Source organism: Temnothorax longispinosus, chromosome 10 (genome assembly GCF_030848805.1).
Source record: "Temnothorax longispinosus isolate EJ_2023e chromosome 10, Tlon_JGU_v1, whole genome shotgun sequence".
Lineage (NCBI taxonomy): Eukaryota > Metazoa > Arthropoda > Insecta > Hymenoptera > Formicidae > Temnothorax > Temnothorax longispinosus.
Genome location: NC_092367.1, coordinates 6,312,910 through 6,330,675, shown reverse-complemented (window position 1 = coordinate 6,330,675; position 17,766 = coordinate 6,312,910). Strand labels below are relative to the sequence as shown.

General features: G+C 35.6%; 2 protein-coding genes across 9 annotated transcripts in view; one reads left to right on the top strand and one right to left on the bottom strand.

Moving 5' to 3' along the window:
• LOC139820018 (EGFR adapter protein) overlaps positions 1 to 17,766 on the top strand; it is a 111,684-nt gene that overhangs the window by 25,583 nt on the left and 68,335 nt on the right. The window lies entirely within an intron of this gene.
• On the bottom strand, positions 762 to 17,196 carry Cad88c (cadherin 88C). The gene is made up of 25 exons (XM_071791073.1): positions 16,253 to 17,196; positions 12,252 to 12,517; positions 11,560 to 11,711; positions 10,264 to 10,644; positions 9,681 to 9,810; positions 8,608 to 8,975; positions 8,305 to 8,443; positions 7,921 to 8,176; positions 7,436 to 7,710; positions 7,022 to 7,347; positions 6,556 to 6,867; positions 6,221 to 6,494; positions 5,775 to 6,075; positions 5,358 to 5,553; positions 5,025 to 5,182; positions 4,727 to 4,908; positions 4,319 to 4,542; positions 4,046 to 4,234; positions 3,657 to 3,950; positions 3,311 to 3,550; positions 2,982 to 3,167; positions 2,668 to 2,804; positions 1,975 to 2,366; positions 1,432 to 1,696; positions 762 to 1,249 (listed from the first exon to the last, which is right to left on the bottom strand). The coding sequence occupies exons 2-25, from the start codon at positions 12,451 to 12,453 to the stop codon at positions 1,138 to 1,140; spliced, it is 5,691 nt and encodes a 1,896-aa protein (XP_071647174.1). The 5' UTR covers positions 12,454 to 12,517; positions 16,253 to 17,196; the 3' UTR covers positions 762 to 1,137.

The window sequence follows — 17,766 nt, the reverse complement described above, 5'->3', positions numbered from 1 at the left end:
AAAAGCTAATCTCTGAGGGCCACAGTGAATTAGTGTTCACCTTTCCAATTTAAACAACAATAATAAAATACTACGATATAATACTAAGTTTTTAGCTTAAAATACTTTAATCATAAAATTTTTATATTTTATTATTATTGTTTCAATTGTTGACTGTTATTTTTACGTTTTAAACGAAAATTACATTTGCAAACAAAAAAAACATGGATTGATTAAATACAGCTGTAGATTTATACGCATGCAAAGTTCTTAAAACATTTTTGAATTTTAATAGTATTATTGCCGGACGATAACTTTTCGTCGATGGAACATACGCCACCATAATTGCGGATGTATATGGAAAGGGCAAAGGACGCCATAACGCCTTAAAGAGGGTTGTACCTGGGTGAGGTCGACCACTGACCGGTCGGTTATATAGCTGCTTTGGATTAGCATGAGGTTGCACGCAACCCTGACGTTCAGGAAGACGATAAGAGAATAGGTAACCGTTTCCTCGGCTACCTAACTTTTCAACCCGTGACCTGCTGCTCTGTGCGTATAATACCTCGGTCATTGTTCGGACTCTTTAATTTTCTGTCATATATGTATGTCAGGCGTTCGACTACTGTCAGAAGTCGTGTAAAAAATAATTAACGCGATTAACTGTATCTATTAGCGCGGTTTTACTTCTTCTTTTTAAACCGAGAAAAGGATTTTGTTTAGGAAATAGGAATACAGAACTTACTGAAAAAAATCATTTATTTGACTATAAAAAATACAAAGGTGTACAAAAATTTTTTGTACAATAAGTCGTTGTGCAAGTAGTCGACGTTGACTGATATTAAGATGTAAATTAAATCGTTCAAAAAATTCAGCACTCATTATAATAATAAAATATCTCTTGTCATACATATCAATTCATTCATAAAAATAGATATCAAATATGAATTAATTATATTTTACATGCTGAATCTGCTACAATAAATAATTTGCAGGAATCTCTAAAGTTACAACAGTCAATGAGAAGTTATTCTATTTTCTAGTTGTTTATGCAACGTAATTATGTACAAAATAATCCCGGGTTTTATTCTGCATTTAAAGAATATTCAGTGGCATAGGTAGCGTGAATCACGCGTGACCTCAATACTTATTGATTTGTTATAATTCCGTTGTTTCGATCTTCTTTCCTAGGGGATTAACAATCGTATTTTGTCCTGAGTAAATCGGTGAATTTCTATTAAAATTATTTTGAATATCGATACTTTCCACACTGTAATGGTAAAAAAAATATATGTAATGGATTATGCGCCGTGCATTGTACATATTAATCGTAATACATATTTATCGTAATTATTATTGATATATAATATCTCTATGGTGGTTATTTTCAATTTCCCAAAATGAAATTGGTTTCACTCAAGATTAAGCTGTAACAGGAGAATAGCTTAATACCTAGAAATAGTTGAAACTCTTGGCTCTATGTAATATGGTTTATCCTCAGCTCTTTGGTTTGTATTAGCTTCATTCATCATCTCTTCATTATTAAGTGCGTTCTCGTCGAGGGAATCTCTTTCGGACGTATGGCTGAATGACTCGTCGCTCTTAAACCATTCGTTTTCATAAGCGTGCATCCATATTGGATTCGATCCTTCGACGCTGTGTTTGTTCGTATTTGGAACGCGACCAGGACTTCTAATAAATTCCGAGTCCGACGCACCTGAGATATAATATGAAAATAAATTGATTTTAATATTATAACATTGGAAATAAGGTTGCGACAAAAATTATCAGAAATATTTACTTGCAGATATTTAACTGCCAAAAGTCTTTTTAAAAATTTTCATGGGAGAGTCAGAATTATGTCAATTATATTGAAATTCTAAAAACAGAGCATTATATAACTTTACAGAGGTCCTCTCCCAATAAGTGGTAGGCAATAGCCAGAAAGAGAACGGAGCAGAGTTAGTAGAAATAGTTATTTGTGTTATAAATTACCGAACGGTGATGCGTTCGCCGCTTTCAATTGCCTTCGGAAAGACGCCCTTTGGGACAAACATAAAGCGACACACAGAATCAGTAGAGCCCCTAGAAATAGGGTCAACGTGAGAAGCCAGAAAGTCGTTCCAGCTTGTTCGTACTGTATAATCGGTTCGGGCTTTGCTGGCTGCGTATCGAGGACGTTGAACTCCTTGAATAGATTGTCGAGTTTCTCGATGTTCCTGTCGACCAATTCGAGGACCTCGGATACCTCGAGAATCGAATTGTCCCGACGATTCACCAGGTGCAAATATAAATCTGTTTTCGTTCTATCTACGGAACCGTCTTGATTTTCATGAACTTTATATTCGTCAACGTTAATTATAGCACTAGTGACGTTACCCAGGACTCTGTGAATGGAAAATTTAGATGTTTGCTTCAGATATTACTTTAAAGTTTGATGTGTTCTAACTCACTATTTAAAAATTTGAAGAAATTATATTGAAAAAATAATCGGAAATATTTTATTTTATCATACTTTGCATAAGATCTGTATGTTACAGTGACAGTATATCACCAATAAACTATAATTAATTTTCTTATAAATATCTGCTATTAGTTAAATAATTATTTCTTTATTTTAATGAAAATTTATAACTTTTTGCTTGATATCACTATACCTAATACAAGTACGAAATATGTTACACTTACTCTTGGAAAGTCTCAATTCGACTTCGGACTTCTGGCGGATGTTGACGGAGAACAAAACGAACTCTTTGATCCTCCCGTAATAAATAGATAAAAACTCTCGCAGTATCTTGCAAGCCATACGTATCGTTAACGAGTACCTATATTTATACAATATTTTATACACAAGCAATATCTTATTTAACTTATATATTTTTATTAAATAAAATAAGATATAAATTATAACAGAAAAGATCGAAAGTGTAGCATTGTTTGTTTGCGCATACAGAAGAGATGTATCGATTTTATCAAAATAATATATACTAAAATAAGAATACCATGAAATCAAAGTAGCCCTTCATCCCTCGTTGAGGATCGAAATTCAGACTCACTGCTCCATCATCCTTATTTACTAGAAAAGGTTGCAGTTGCATATCTTCGAAGCCTTCAGTTAACGTCATGTGAATTTTGCCTACTTGATAATAACTGAGTACAGCATTGTCACCAGCATCCGCGTCAATTGCCTACAATATACATTTTCGTATTAAATGCATTTAAAAGCATTAAACATATATAAGAAATACTAATTAATGCTATTAACTATAATGTTAAAAGATGCAGCAACAAGAGAGTTATACGTAAGGCAATATTAGTAATATAAAGTTACCTTCACATGCATAAATTGCGTGCCAAAGTCGGCTTCAGTGGTAACACCACCCGTAAAAACATCTTTAATAAATTGCGGCGCATTATCATTAATGTCGTCAACCCTTACGACGACTTGTAATAAAGTGGCGTCAGTCTTGTCGAATGTCGTTTCATTTTCCGGTACGGTCTTGCAATCCTCCGTTGCTTTAATAAGTAATACATGTTCTTCTTGCTGTTCTCTATCCAGCAATTTAGCAGTCTAAACGATAAATATAATATCAATTCTCCTCAAGTCACCACGAGATGAAAAATATGAACTTTTGGAAAATATATTTGATCAATATATTATTTAATAAGAGACTCACGCCAAGTTCATGTTTATAAATATCTAAAACGAACAGTTCGTCGTCGTTTCCGCCAACTATGAAATAACAAACTTGAGTGGGAGGATCTTCCAAATCGTCAACGTCGTCATTGTCAAACGTTTCTGGAAGTAACACCATCTCCGATCCTGGCGGCTGTTCCTCCGTGAAATTAATATGAAAAACGCTCACTGAAAATTGCGGCTCGAAATCGTTGATATTCCGCACATAAATAATTAGATCGAGATCTGAACTTAAAGGCGTCGGGGTACCCAAATCGTATGCTTCGACGCGTATCTATATCGGGAATACTTCGTTAATTTTATTCACGAAAAGATGCATAAAATAATTGAAAAGAAATAAAATTTACTTTAAATCATGTGTTTGCATACCTCGTATAATTTTTGCGTCTCTCTATCGAGCGGTAATTTTAAGGATATCATGCCGGTTTTCTCGTCGATGCGGAAAGTTTTCCAGTGGCCCGCGAGATCCTGCTTTAAACGATAATGCACATCGCCGTTTAATCCCGTATCGGCATCTCTCGCCTCAATTTGAATAATCGTACTTCCTATTGTTATGTTCTGAAATCGTTTCATTAACATCATTAACGCTATTTCATGCGCATTAGAAGTACAGCATTATGCAAATTAGCCAGAAACACGAACCTCTGGAACACGGATAGTGGTATTGTGCTGGGGACTGACGAACAAAGGGGGATTATCGTTGTAATCTGTGACGCAAATTTTCAAAATTCCATTATCCTTATTAGATGGTGTTCCCAAATCGTGTGCTTCAACGTTCAACGTATAATTCCCAAACTTTCCTCTCAATGGCTGCGCAGCTTTTATCTTTGCTGTCCAATAATCAGTTTGCTCCAATATAAATAAACCTGTTGATCACAATTTCATCAATATTATATTCGAAATCCATTTTATATATATTTAATATTTAAAAAGATATGCTAATTGTATCAGAATTTCATAAATTTTAGAATATATGTATATAGCATGTTTGCATTATACAGTGCGAAATATTATATTTTATCGAGCAATATTCAAAAATTAATTGCGCACCTAATTCGTTGCCCGAAGTGATCCTGATCATAACGCGTCCATTCGGCGTTGTCGGATCATCAGCATCCTTCACTTTTATAATGTAAATCAAGTCCCGTATGTCATGAAATTCAGATATCGAGATGCAGTCTTGAGGTATATCCATTTTCGGAGCATTGTCATTCACGTCAATGACTGTAACTCTAAAACAATATCTTCTGTTTTACAATGATACCATCTAAACGACTTAGGTACAGTTTAAAATTAAAATCAAATAAAAATTATATTTATTATTAATAAATCGAGAAATATTGCATACTGGATTTGCTTAAACGCGTTTCGAGACTCCCCTGCTGTATAACCAAATTGATAATTATCCCACGCTTCTATGACCAAAACATAACTATGTCTATTCTCCCAATCCAGGACATCAGCAACTGTCAGCGATCCTGTTTCTGAGTGAATGGCGAAAGTCCCCTGTTGAAAATAATAGTCGACTGTAATAATAAGTTGTATATATACATTGATACATAGTCATTACATTACACCGGCTTTGTATTGACTGCGACAATAAAGCTAAATATTGCTGAGGCACGTTGCAAAGTAAATGTAGAATTATTATAAAAATTTCTATGTCATTAGCGTTTTCTACCTGAGATGATATTCTGTCCAAAAGATAAGTGATTTTTCCGTAATCCCCACTATCAGAATCTGCCGCCTGTATTACAGTGATTTCCGTGCCAATTTTTGAATTCTCCATAACAGTTACACTACTGACATTCGAGATGAAATACGGATTATTGTCGTTTTCGTCCAAAACTTGAACGTATACTTCCGATAAACTTGATCTGCAAAATTTAATTAGTTTGAGACATACATAATAGAAAAATAATGCTGAAATATTATTACATGTAGTGCTAGAAAATTATTATTTAATTAATAATAAATTTCTAATTAAATATAATAATGTAACGAAGCGAAAAGATAATTGTACACGTCTAGAGAAATTAACGCAGATTCATATATATAATATAATAACCTAATAATTATTTAGTTGTATAACTCTTACCGAGGTGGAATTCCAGAGTCCGTGGCTTTAACAGTTAAATTCAGCCACGAGTACACTTCTCTGTCGATTTTGTTAGCGACGACCATTTCTCCGGTCTCAGGATCTAAATGCACGAGTTCAGTGATCTCTTTTGGGCCTTGTAAGGAATACGTAATGCTACGATTTTTATCAGCGTCGTCGGCAACAATACCAGCGATATTGACACCATTTTTACTGTTTTCAGTAACAGAACGCCTATAAAATGGTCTCCGAAACTTTGGATTATTGTCATTTTCATCCTCGATAATTATACTCAGCGTGGCTGCAAACATTTTGTGTATAATAGCGTTTTAGTAAAATACTTTTATGATAGAAAACTTTTAGAAACATTTCGAAAACACTTTTGCGGAAAAATTTGAAGGAAGACCCCATCACATTTAAAATTACTTTTAAAACTAAAAACTAACCGGATGCAGTTTGCAAGCCTCTTACTGCTGCCAAGTCCTCGACAACAAGTCCCAATCTGATGGTTTCTACTCGCTCCCTATCTAATAGCTTTACTATGCGTAGCAAGCCATCCACCGCGTTTAACTCTAGCGCTGCTAGATAGTCATATTCTTGCACTTTGATCAAAGTACCCTCCTCATTTCGTGCCTCCGATGAATTGGGATCTACGCGATAACGTAGAATCGGCGCTACATCCGGATCTTGCGCCACTATGCGATGAACATAGGCACCGACCTAAAGTCATTTGCTTATTAATAGAATTTAGACAGCAGCAGACAGACGTCTGATAACATACCTGAGTGTTTTCTCTGATAGTGACAGTCCCGGGATCGATGAAAACGGGTGGTTTATTATTGACGTCTAGGATCGTGATATTCACGAGAACCTCGGCCGTCCGTTGAATTTCCGTACCGCTGTCGATGGCGATAACGTTTAAGTTGTATCTCGTGGTTTTCGGCGACGTAAGATCCGGATCCAAGTTCGAGCCCGGCGCAACTCGGATCACGCCTGTCTCGGGGCTAATTACGAACTTGTCTCCGGCTCCGCTCTGAATTCGATAGACTAACTTATTATTCGGCGACGACAGATCTTTGTCCCAAGCTTTCACCTATAGGAACAATTCTTTATTCATCGTTTATTTCCGCGATAACATTTATTTACTCATCAGTCTTTTTCGTGTTTTTAATTTTCCATGCAATTCAGAAACTTATATCTACAACTTTGCGACGTATTACATAAAGTATCTAATATTATATACGTACTTGTACAATGCTTGTGCCACCTGGCAAATCCTCAGGAATATTTCTCTTATACAAAGCTCTCTCGAAAACCGGAGCATTATCGTTAACGTCTCTCAAGTAAATAATCAGAGGAACCTCAGACGTCAGACTCGGTGTACCCATATCTCTGGCTCTCACTGTCAATCTTAACTGACGTATGATCGTTTCTTTGTGTCCCTGATTGATAGGCAGAGCCTCGTAATCCAGGGGACGGGTGGGTGTAACAATGCCACGTTTCGGATCGATGGTGAAATTTCGAGAGAATTCGCTTGATACCAAAGTGTAGACTATCTCACTGTTTCGCGTCCCTGGACAGATATGTAAGTGTGACACATCGTAGATAGAGATATACGTTTTATTCGTGTTTTTTTTTTATTTATTAAACGCTGGTCTAACCATTTAAATCGTTGTCGGACGCTTCGACGACCAAAGGCGACTCAAAGTGATCTTCATTCTCCAACAACACTGCCTCGTATTTATTTTGTAGAAATATAGGAGCGTTGTCGTTAACGTCATCAATATTAATTATCAATTGCGCGGCGTTGCGATTCCCTTTTCCAAGATTGTCTCGCGCCTCGACGGTGAGATAATGCCGAGAAACTAGTTCTCGATCGAAACTGGGCCCAGGATGCTTAACCGTTACCACGCCGGTGAGAGGGTCCATCGACAATCTATGACAAAAGTTAATTTACTATCGTAAAGTTTTATTACTTTATTAATGTCTTATATTGATTTTCTGTTATACTGGACAAAGAGTCTCTCTTCTTAATCCTATTTAATTTTTTTCGTTGATTTATTAACACAGAAAACTATACATATATGACGAAATTGTAAAGTATAACGTGATTTTTAAGAATTATTTTGATAATTTATTATCTTACGCATGTGCAATGCTACCGCCTAAAGTTGTATATCGTATTCCATGCGTTCCAAAGTTACCGCTGTCTCCGTCCAAAGCCTGTATCCAAGCCACGGTCGTGCCCTCGGCGCAATTCTCTGGTATCGACACGTCGTAGATACTTTTCGTGAACTCGGGATAATTATCATTTTGATCCTTTATAAAGACTGTAACCGGTACCGCGCTATACTTCGGCGATACCGGCGTGATTTCTTTCGCGACGAGAGTAAAGTTTACCACTGCAAGAATCAAATCCGTAAGTTTTACACGTGGCATAGTACGAAACGTAACGTTAATATTTCAATGTTAATTTTACAATACGGTGGCTAGTTTAATTATAATAAAGAAAACGAATGTATGACTTTACCAGATATTTTTTCAAAATCCAGTTTACTCGAATCCTTAACGCGTATTAAAAACGGCGCTTCATTAATCCCACGATACGGTGTTACATCAAATATTCCACCATCGCCTTCGATAAATATTCGAAACGTGCCATTGGAACCCTAAAAAACAATTCAGTGCACTTGCAAGCAACATTCTCAAAATTCAGTAAGAGGAAATTATTTATTTTGCAAGAAAGCAGCATTTTTAAACGCTAATTTTCTTCGGCATGGATGTCACAAGTCTATTTAAAAAATAACAATTTTTCTCACTACTTTCAACTTACCAAGTCATGATCAAAAATTTCTGGTACAGCATCGCCAATGAAATTGGCTGGCGTATTTTCCGGCGCGTTCTCGTTTATTTCGGCATGGTATAGCATACTTCGAAATGTCGGCGTTTCGTCATTTACGTCGGTGAGGATAATGGTCACCTCGGTGCTGACAGATGGCGGTGGATTAATCTTCGACACTTCCTTAACTGTAATTTCGAGAATGAAAGTGCCATCGCTATTTTCCTCGGCCTCTCTATCCAATTGCGCTCTCGTGAATACGACGCCGGAAGTCGCATCAATATCGAACAGATATCTCGGTCCCTTCGTAATGCTATAAATCACCTTGTTGTTTATCCCCTTATCACCATCCACAGCACGAACTGCAACGAGATTTATTGTCGGATCATTAGAGCCACATAATTTTATATACGGAATCTCCCGCAATCACTGAAAATATCGAGGTCACAAGTCATAGTCTTTGAAAGCGATTGACGTTCAATATTTGAAGAATCAATAGAGTAGAATTAATCCTTATCTTAGGCGAGTCCACAAAACAAAGCGCAAAATGTACGATCACAGTTCATTCAATGTTTCAGCTATCTAACGCCTGAGGGTGCCAGTTTATGGCTATCCCAGTTTTAAAGTAATGAAGGAACAACGGTTCATAGCTCTTCGCGATCGTACTTTTCTCGCATTATTCTTCCGTCGTAATAGAGCAAAGCACGTATCACGATTATCCGATTATTAGAGCGATACGCTTAGATTTATAATTGTTGCAGCGTTTAAAGGCAGAAGTTTTATACGTGCGCACACGCATATCGTTGCGTGCGTCCGCATGTGTTGAAGTATGTCGAAAAATGAAATTCTAAATTAATTGGCTGCAAACTGACCATTACAGTATCTCGGTTAATTTTTTGTCTTAATTAAGCAGCATCATTATGAATGAATTTCATTATAAATGAATTTTATTATGCATGAAGTTATTTATTCATTTATTCTGTTATTACGTTAAATTATAATTAAAATTAGATTCCGCAATTGGAAATAGTTTCGACGTTGTTTTATTCACGAGATATAATGCTGACCTTGTAAAACAGATGTACCAATCCTGACATTTTCGCTAATCCTTGCAACAGGCGTCATGGCTATGAATTCCGGCGGTTGGTCCTCCACATCCTGTACTTTAATCAAAATCGCCGTCGTTCCCGTATTTACCTAGTAGGAAAGAATGATTAAGCACTTATCTAGAATAATTAAGTATAAGTAAACTACCTTACAGGAAGTTGCCTGGAAGAAATGGCTATAATAAATAACTGTAATGACGCTTATGTAGATAGTTATCTTCTGGCATTGTTCACCCTTCACTGCGCTTGACTTTACAGGGAAAAGTCATTGAACTATTCAGTAATCATATATCGTGCGGGTTTTATCTACGTAATGTCCGCGCGTATCGCGTTTTGTTATATAATATCCTTATAATTTTTAAAACTTTTAACAAACGCTTATTCAATTAAGATAAGATGTATACCGATAATATACATGTAGAATATCAAGCTATGTTTACAAAAAAATGAAATAATTGCGCCCATTTTTCTTATAACTTACGAAATTGATAAATATTTAACATATTTAATAAAGAATGATTATGCTCATTTAAATAAAAAATACCTTTTCATTTATTGCACGATCTACAGCCAAGACCCGCAGTTGATACAGATACTTTCGTTCGTAATCCAAAGAACCCACTAAGCGTATAACGCCCTTGCCATTGACGGTCGATATACTGAAAACGTTGTTATCGCCATCCAACTCCTGAAGGTAATACACCACTTGACCATGAGCACCCAAATCGGCGTCGGTAGCTTCCACCGTTGTTAAAATACCCGGGCGTGAATCCTCCCGAAGTGTTAACGAGGTAGGATGTGGACGAAAAACCGGGACATTGTCATTAATGTCCTCGACCAAAAGCAGCAGACTTTGCGTGATGAAATTTCCCTCCCCCAATCTTCCATCCGTCAATGTTAACACGAGTGCATATTCGTCTCTTGTCTGATAAAGCGCAAATAATATACGTTTAATATTAGATTAAACCCGCTTTAGACGATCTATAATTCTTGTCAGAATTCAAGATATAATTTTTTTTATAATTTTATGTTATTAATTTTCATGTTGTGTAATACCAAAAACATTTAAAGAATCAGAATATACACGTACATAAGGTCTATATTAAAATACATATATATATAAGAATATATATGTATAAAATATTATAATAAATAGGATTCTATTCTGAAATATAATGTCAACTGATAAAATGGAATTTATATTTAAAAGATGTCGTATATACAAATTGTTTGATATATTGAGATTAAGGAAGAGCAAAGTATAAGAGATAAAATATAATTTAAACCAAGTTTGTATAGGATTCGATGAAATCGATGTAGGTTTTAAAAAATTGCATCGCACACACGATGATTATTATAATTCGAACGCGAGCACCATCACCGATAGAAAGTTAATCTCGGATGCGTTATTTTATGCGTGCACTGATGACGGCTACAAATGACAGCTTTGCGAAGTGAATCCTCGTAAAGATGATCGGTAAATTACGTTTGTCTTCGCTGCTGATACTTAAATTTCTCTTTAATGGTTTGTTGGACTGTAATATTGAAGTTGTGATCCGAAGAAAAGGTAAATTGCTCGTGCAAAACAGAAATAGCAGTGATGGGACAACGTAAGAATTATTGCGGTATCTCTTCCTGCGTTATTTTTGCTTCTCTAGTTGTGTTGCTTAATGGCTCTCACTTGACAAAGTTTATATTTGTTGTTAAGACGAGCAGTTGTTAAGATCTAGTTTTTTCTTCACAATTTTTGATATAATAACTTAGAAAAAATTTTGTTCTTTGCTATAAATGCCTTCTCATAATTTTGATGAATTAAAAATTATTTAGAACGTAGATTTACCTCTCTGTCCAGCAACTTATTTAAGTAAATGTTGGCTTCACTGAAACCGAAATTTTCGACTCGAATCACGTCACTACCAGGCTGATCTCGAACGCCAAAAGTCAGTATATCATTATCTTGATCGATACCTCTGAGCTTGTAAATTAGGCTACCTGTAAATAATTTTTTAATAAATTTAGCCTTTATTTATGTACAATAAATGAAAAATGTCATGGTCATATAGAAGAAAATAACGAGAAGAATTTAGTGTAATCTTAAAAAGACAATCAATAGAGATTATTCAAGAATGAATTTTATAACTTTGTTAACTTATATTTAAAGAGAGAGAAAGAGAAAGTTGTAAGAAGAATGTTGAGAGCGAAAAAGAGTCATAAAGAAAAGCATTAATTTTTATAATCTTATTCGCATATTAAAAACAAAGCAGCAACGGTTTATACAACGGTGCTTGAAAATCGGTGCATTAGACTAGTAATAAGTTTTGTGATCCGTAACCAACCGGCGCAAGTATGCATGAAGACGCGCCCGTCTTTCACTATGAATTAATCGATCATAAAGTTCTATTCGATTGTTTACTTAATAAAAGCTATAGCCATATATACTAATGCTTGCTTATTATATATAGAAATTTATTTAATTGAACGCTCTTTGAGAGTAGTGTAGTCTTTTCTAAAAAGGATGCTTATTATCTTTACCAATCGGAGTCTCAGGCCCCTCCTTCAGTCTGAGGACAATTTCTGTTTGTCCGTCTATAAGAAATCTAGGAGGATTGTTTCTAGCCGAGCAATACGTCAACAAATATCCAAATATGAAGTACAACAATTCTATTTTAAACCGGCTTCTTTTACATGATCGCAACAGCCAGGAGGACGAACTCGTTTGCTTATCCGACGTCATCTTGATCGAACGATACTTGTAATCGACATGTTCCTTCTCGTAGAATCTTTCACTTCTTAGTGCTCTGAAATCAATGTATAAATGTGCAATTTATTAACAAAAACGTTACTTTAAATGAGTAAAAAATTATGTCATAAAAAATATAGACATATTGAGCAGTCAAATATATGAATTATTAAATTGATTAAATAGACGAATACTTAATCTAAATAATCTACAATAATATGAGCTAAGAATGTGACATATTATCATTGATTATAGATTGATACATAAAAAATATCATACTACATATTTCATAGTATTTTTATTACGCATCTTTTACATTTTGTAAACTTTGACATACATTTTATTTACTCATACGCAGTCTATTTACTTGTTGCATTTAGTTTGATAACTGGTAAACCGGTATTCACGCTGAGTGGTTGCTTTCTCCTCGGTAAAACGTCGTCTTGATGCAATGTCAAGAGTATCTCGCCGCGAACGATCACGGAGATTAAACCGGAGTGAAAGCTTACCGCGGAAGAAACGACGTTTTCTCACGGCTCTTAAATTGTGCCGTACGCAATTAATTAAAAGAGTGATTTTCCCAACTAACCCCAAGTACTCACATTACGCAAGATATATCTAATAGCTTGATCCTCCTAGGATCTTACTCGGCTGATAAAGTGATGATATAATATTGCATTCTCAGGCGAGAAAGTGTTACGATTCGAAACGAGCCAACTCCGATTATATCAATAAAAGACATTTTAAACGTCTAATAGACTTAAATAATGTCTAATTAATTCTAGATAAATTTTATTTTAATGTAAAGTTCTACAAGAGAATATATGATCTTGAAAATTTGAAAGTTAGGGAATATAACAATGTCATTTTTTTTATAAGGAAAAATTAATTTTAAATTACTTAAGAAACCTATAGTTAAAGATATTCGATAGTTTGAAGACACTGTCTAACAAAGCTTGGCAGAGATACGCGGAAGGAACGTTCGCACTGACCCGTGTTCGTGTAAGAATTCTTCTTTAAGATAGTTTGACACTTAAGGAACACTGAGTGAGCACACCGAACGGTGCTCTTCTTGCCAACAGAGTGTATCGGCCACGCTCTTGACTTTTAAGACTCTGCTAAATAACAGGCTAGTGCGACGCTTCTCGATGTGCGGATACTCGTGTATTCAAATGTGCACGAAGTACGTGCGCTATCTGATTTTCAACGAATAAAGACTGTAGCTTCTATACAGGAAACGAATCTTTTCTTATTCTGATGAGTGTTGATAAGAATTATACCGGGTAACACGATTTTTATTTGCGATAATGTAAACCAGGTCTTTCCGATCTGAATTCGGGCAATTTTTATGTTTATTTCTAAAGTGATTATATTACTTTGAAACATACATTTTATTTATTTAGTATAATAAATGACAACCTAGCAGGACACCTAGCTAATAGCTTGGATTATAGAGATTTCTTTTAGAATCTCTCTAGAATGACTAGAATATTATTCTACGTATGTTTTGTTGCAAAAATTGTTTGCTGTTGAAAGTCATCAATTGCAATTAATTATATATAATGATTCGTCTAATCTTTTATCTACTTAGAAGTGTAATATTCGAATGCATAGCATGAAGAAGATTGCGTGACTAAAATTTTCTCTGGCTTCTTTACAACTTGCACTTACCTTCGCGCATAGCGAAATTCTTCGACAAGATTGATCGATAGAACGCTTTAAATTCAGGATAATTTTATTGTTCGACAATCGTCGGTGTTTACTTTCGACACAGGTTATTCGTACGGTAGCAGTCCCCGTGAGCATTGACCGAAAAAGAGTAACATGTGTCTGTATATAAAGGAAGTTTTCTCTATGCACGCTGGTTCGGATAAAGGGACGGTAAGGTCGTATTTCCAATGGGGGGCCGTCCCGAGGTGCGTGACGTCATTTCCTACACCTGCCATGCATGCTTCCGAATGATAACACCGTCCGGGATATTGACATACACCCATAATACTGTCTGTTGCCTGGCCAACCCCATACAGAAGTGCCTTGCGTGACGAGCTCCCCTACACCATGAACACATATGTGTAAAGGATCTTCTTGGTGGGCGCGGACACGCCAATTGTCTGTGATATCGATACGTATTTCGTTTTTATAACGCTGCAAAATTAAGGTAGTCCACGGAGAAGAAGCTGAGAAGAGTAATAGCCTTTCAAACAAATCCCGCATAAGCATTTCTACTTTAAATTTTTTAATTTTAATTAAGAGAAAGTACATTATTTTCAAGGGGATTACTGAACTTTCCGTTATTCTATTTAGTGGTATTTGAGTTTGAGAAATTAATTTTTAGACGAAAAAAAATATACGCAGAAATTATTAGCAATTTCGCCAGCAGAAATTCGCCAATTCCGGAGTTCTCTGTGTCGGTCTGCGGTTACATCTGGTGTTACGACAATAAACAGATGCTACTGTGCGAACGAAGTATATAAGCAAAGTGAATTTCCTTTTCATACTATGGCACGACGAAACATTATTCGTGGGAGTGAAATTAACGGCGTGTCTTATCTCATCGTACGAATAATTATGATGAGATACAATGGCGGTGTGCGATTATTTAACGAGAGGAGATATAATTTCATAACACCATAAGAGGATACATAAGCCAAGTTGAAGCGTGATTGCATTCTTGCGTCATATACATTCTCGTTTAATAATTAATATATCGTCATAAAGAAATTTGGGTCAGTGCTAACAATCGCCGATCGCTGTCCAGTGGTTAGCTTCGCTTCAACGTTTAATTTTGATTCCGTAATAAACGGAAGTCACGGCATGTAAAGGCTAATCGCACGCAGGAAAATACAAATATATTTACACAGATGCGCAATAAATAATGTTTATATAATAAGATTTATTTTAATTCATCTTTGCGTTTGTGTATGTATATGCAAGTAGTACTTTTTAAAATTAATGTTTATTTGACGTATAAAAAAAATTTGTTCATTTACCTATATCTACAATATATCAATCAAAATTTTATAGTAGAAGTATCTATACATATATCATTTTCGCCCTTTCGTGTTTCATGTAATTATGTAATACAATCGAGGTAATATAACTTCAACTTCTACTTCAATCGCGGAGAAAGATAGACAGAGAGAGACCTTCACTCCTTACTGAAGTTTGTTGAAAATTGATTGTACAATAATAAGTATACGAAACGTCTTCCTTTACGGATTACAAGGCCAGTTATCAAAGAGTGGCGAACAATACCGTTGATTCCTCGAATTAAACTTTCAGTGGTGGTGTCAGATAAGCATTAATTGCACGTCAGATACGTGAGATTCCACACTGGCATAATTCGTACCAGGATGCCGACTGTGATGGACGTGCTGTCTGTCAATGTCACGTTTTAAAATTTCTGTGAAACTTTCTAAAAAATTGCGGGCCTCTACCTTTCCACGACCAATCAAAATCCGATAAAAGGGATAATTTATTAAAATATGAACATGACGTGAAAATGCAGAGATAAATAGATTTTATACCAAACCTTTTAATTTTGCAAGTGGATCGATTAATTAAATCTCATAAAATTTTATTATCCGAAATATTAACAACCCGCATAATGTGGTAATTTAAACATATCCTGCTGCTAATTATTAAAAGATATTTGCGAATTTCAACATACTTTATTTTTTAATGCATAAAAATCCAAAAATCTGAATGTACATCAGAACAAAGGCTTAGATCATTTTTATGTTTGCGAGTACAAAATTATACTAGTGTTTATTCGAAAGTATTTTGTACTCACCAGAATTTTTGTTTGACGTACAGCACAATGGCGGGAACAGATTTGTTTAGTATGTCCCAGCGGTGAAAATGAATGTTTTTATTCACACAACTGTCTTATTGTAACTTCAGCTTTTAACACGCTGTCAGTGCTAGCGTTAGCATAATTGCAAAACGTGTAAAATGTGTTTATACATGTCCAACTGTGCCAGTAAACATTTAAATCGACTTAGTTATTATTACTATTTTTTAATTCATTTCACACTAAATCGTCGATAAAATATCGAAGTGTCGCAATGATTAGTACGTCTTTTCAATACATTATCCATTCAGTAGATTATATAACGCACATAATGACGGAAATTAGCAGGTTTATTATAATTTAATTATATTATCAAATCACTGTCACTATAAGAAATCATATCCTTTTTTTAAGTAATCACCATGTTAAGATATTTACTCAAGTTTGAAGAAAAATCCTTTGCATTCTGTGATTAGTCAGAAGCGAAAATTTGCACAATCTCATTCAGTGAACAAAACTCTTTTTTAACCTCTTTTTGCTTGGTAAATGGTACTTTTTGGATGGTCCTCGTTACTTCTAGGCCTAACGTGGGTAAGGTAAAATCAAATTCTCTTCACGATCGCGAGATTATGGTGCTGACAAACGAATTTGCGTAGAACCGTGTCATCGCTCGATCGGCCGTGAGCGCGGCGCTCACCTGTCCGAGTGAGCTTACGATAGTAAACTGAAGGTACGGGCGAAGCCAGCGTGGTTCCCGTCGGGAGAGCGCAGATCGTTGCCTGGCATTCGTTCTGTGGCGTGGGCACTGACCGTGCACAGAACACCACAAAATATACGGTTGTTCCAAGTTAAATTCAGCCCGTCGTGCTCCCCGAGGCGTGCACGAGGGGGCTTTCCCCCCTCGTCACAACCTCCGGTCACCTGTGCCACCTCACCGCCCGCAGGGGAAGATATATTTTGTGGGGAATAGCAGGGCACCGCCTGCGGTTCGCCGATCGTTGATGGGAAAGAAACGGTAGCGCGATTATTAGCGCGGCAGTATAATCTTCCGTATCGGGTATGGACGCACACTCCAGAGTCGGATGATATACATTTATTGATGCAGCGAACCCTTAAAGTGGCGCGTGGCTTTGTAATAAAATTTGTAAAAAGACACAAAGTAAAATAACTTTGCGAAATTTATGCAGTTAAGAGTAAAGATTTAAGTAAATAAATTTAAGTAAATTTAATTCTGCGAAGAAGAAAGGCGATTACACACTTTAAGAATATGAGTCTAAAAATTATTTTGAAGGAAAATCTTATAAAAAATACAGAGAATGTCATGAAGAGTATTGTAGTGTAGATTTCCCTAATGAAATTAATTTACGCATTTCAAAGTTAATAATTTTACTATTCTACTGAAGAAAATTGACGTAGGAGATAAAAGAAGAAAAACGTGAGGAAGAAAAGAATTGATTTTTATTTGTCAGTAATACATAATACACGTGTAATATTATACTTTTATTTAACATTAT

Bases quoted from the DNA above. Each gene is read 5' to 3' on its own strand.
- Cad88c (XM_071791073.1), bottom strand. From the start codon at position 12,453: ATGACGTCGGATAAGCAAACGAGTTCGTCCTCCTGGCTGTTGCGATCA. The intron at 9,811-10,263 runs GTATTTTTTATT...CTTTCCTACTAG, and splicing joins ATCGTGCAATAAATGAAAAG to GTAAATACGGGAACGACGGC. The intron at 2,805-2,981 runs GTATTCTTATTT...GTATAAATATAG, and splicing joins AGGGCTACTTTGATTTCATG to GTACTCGTTAACGATACGTA.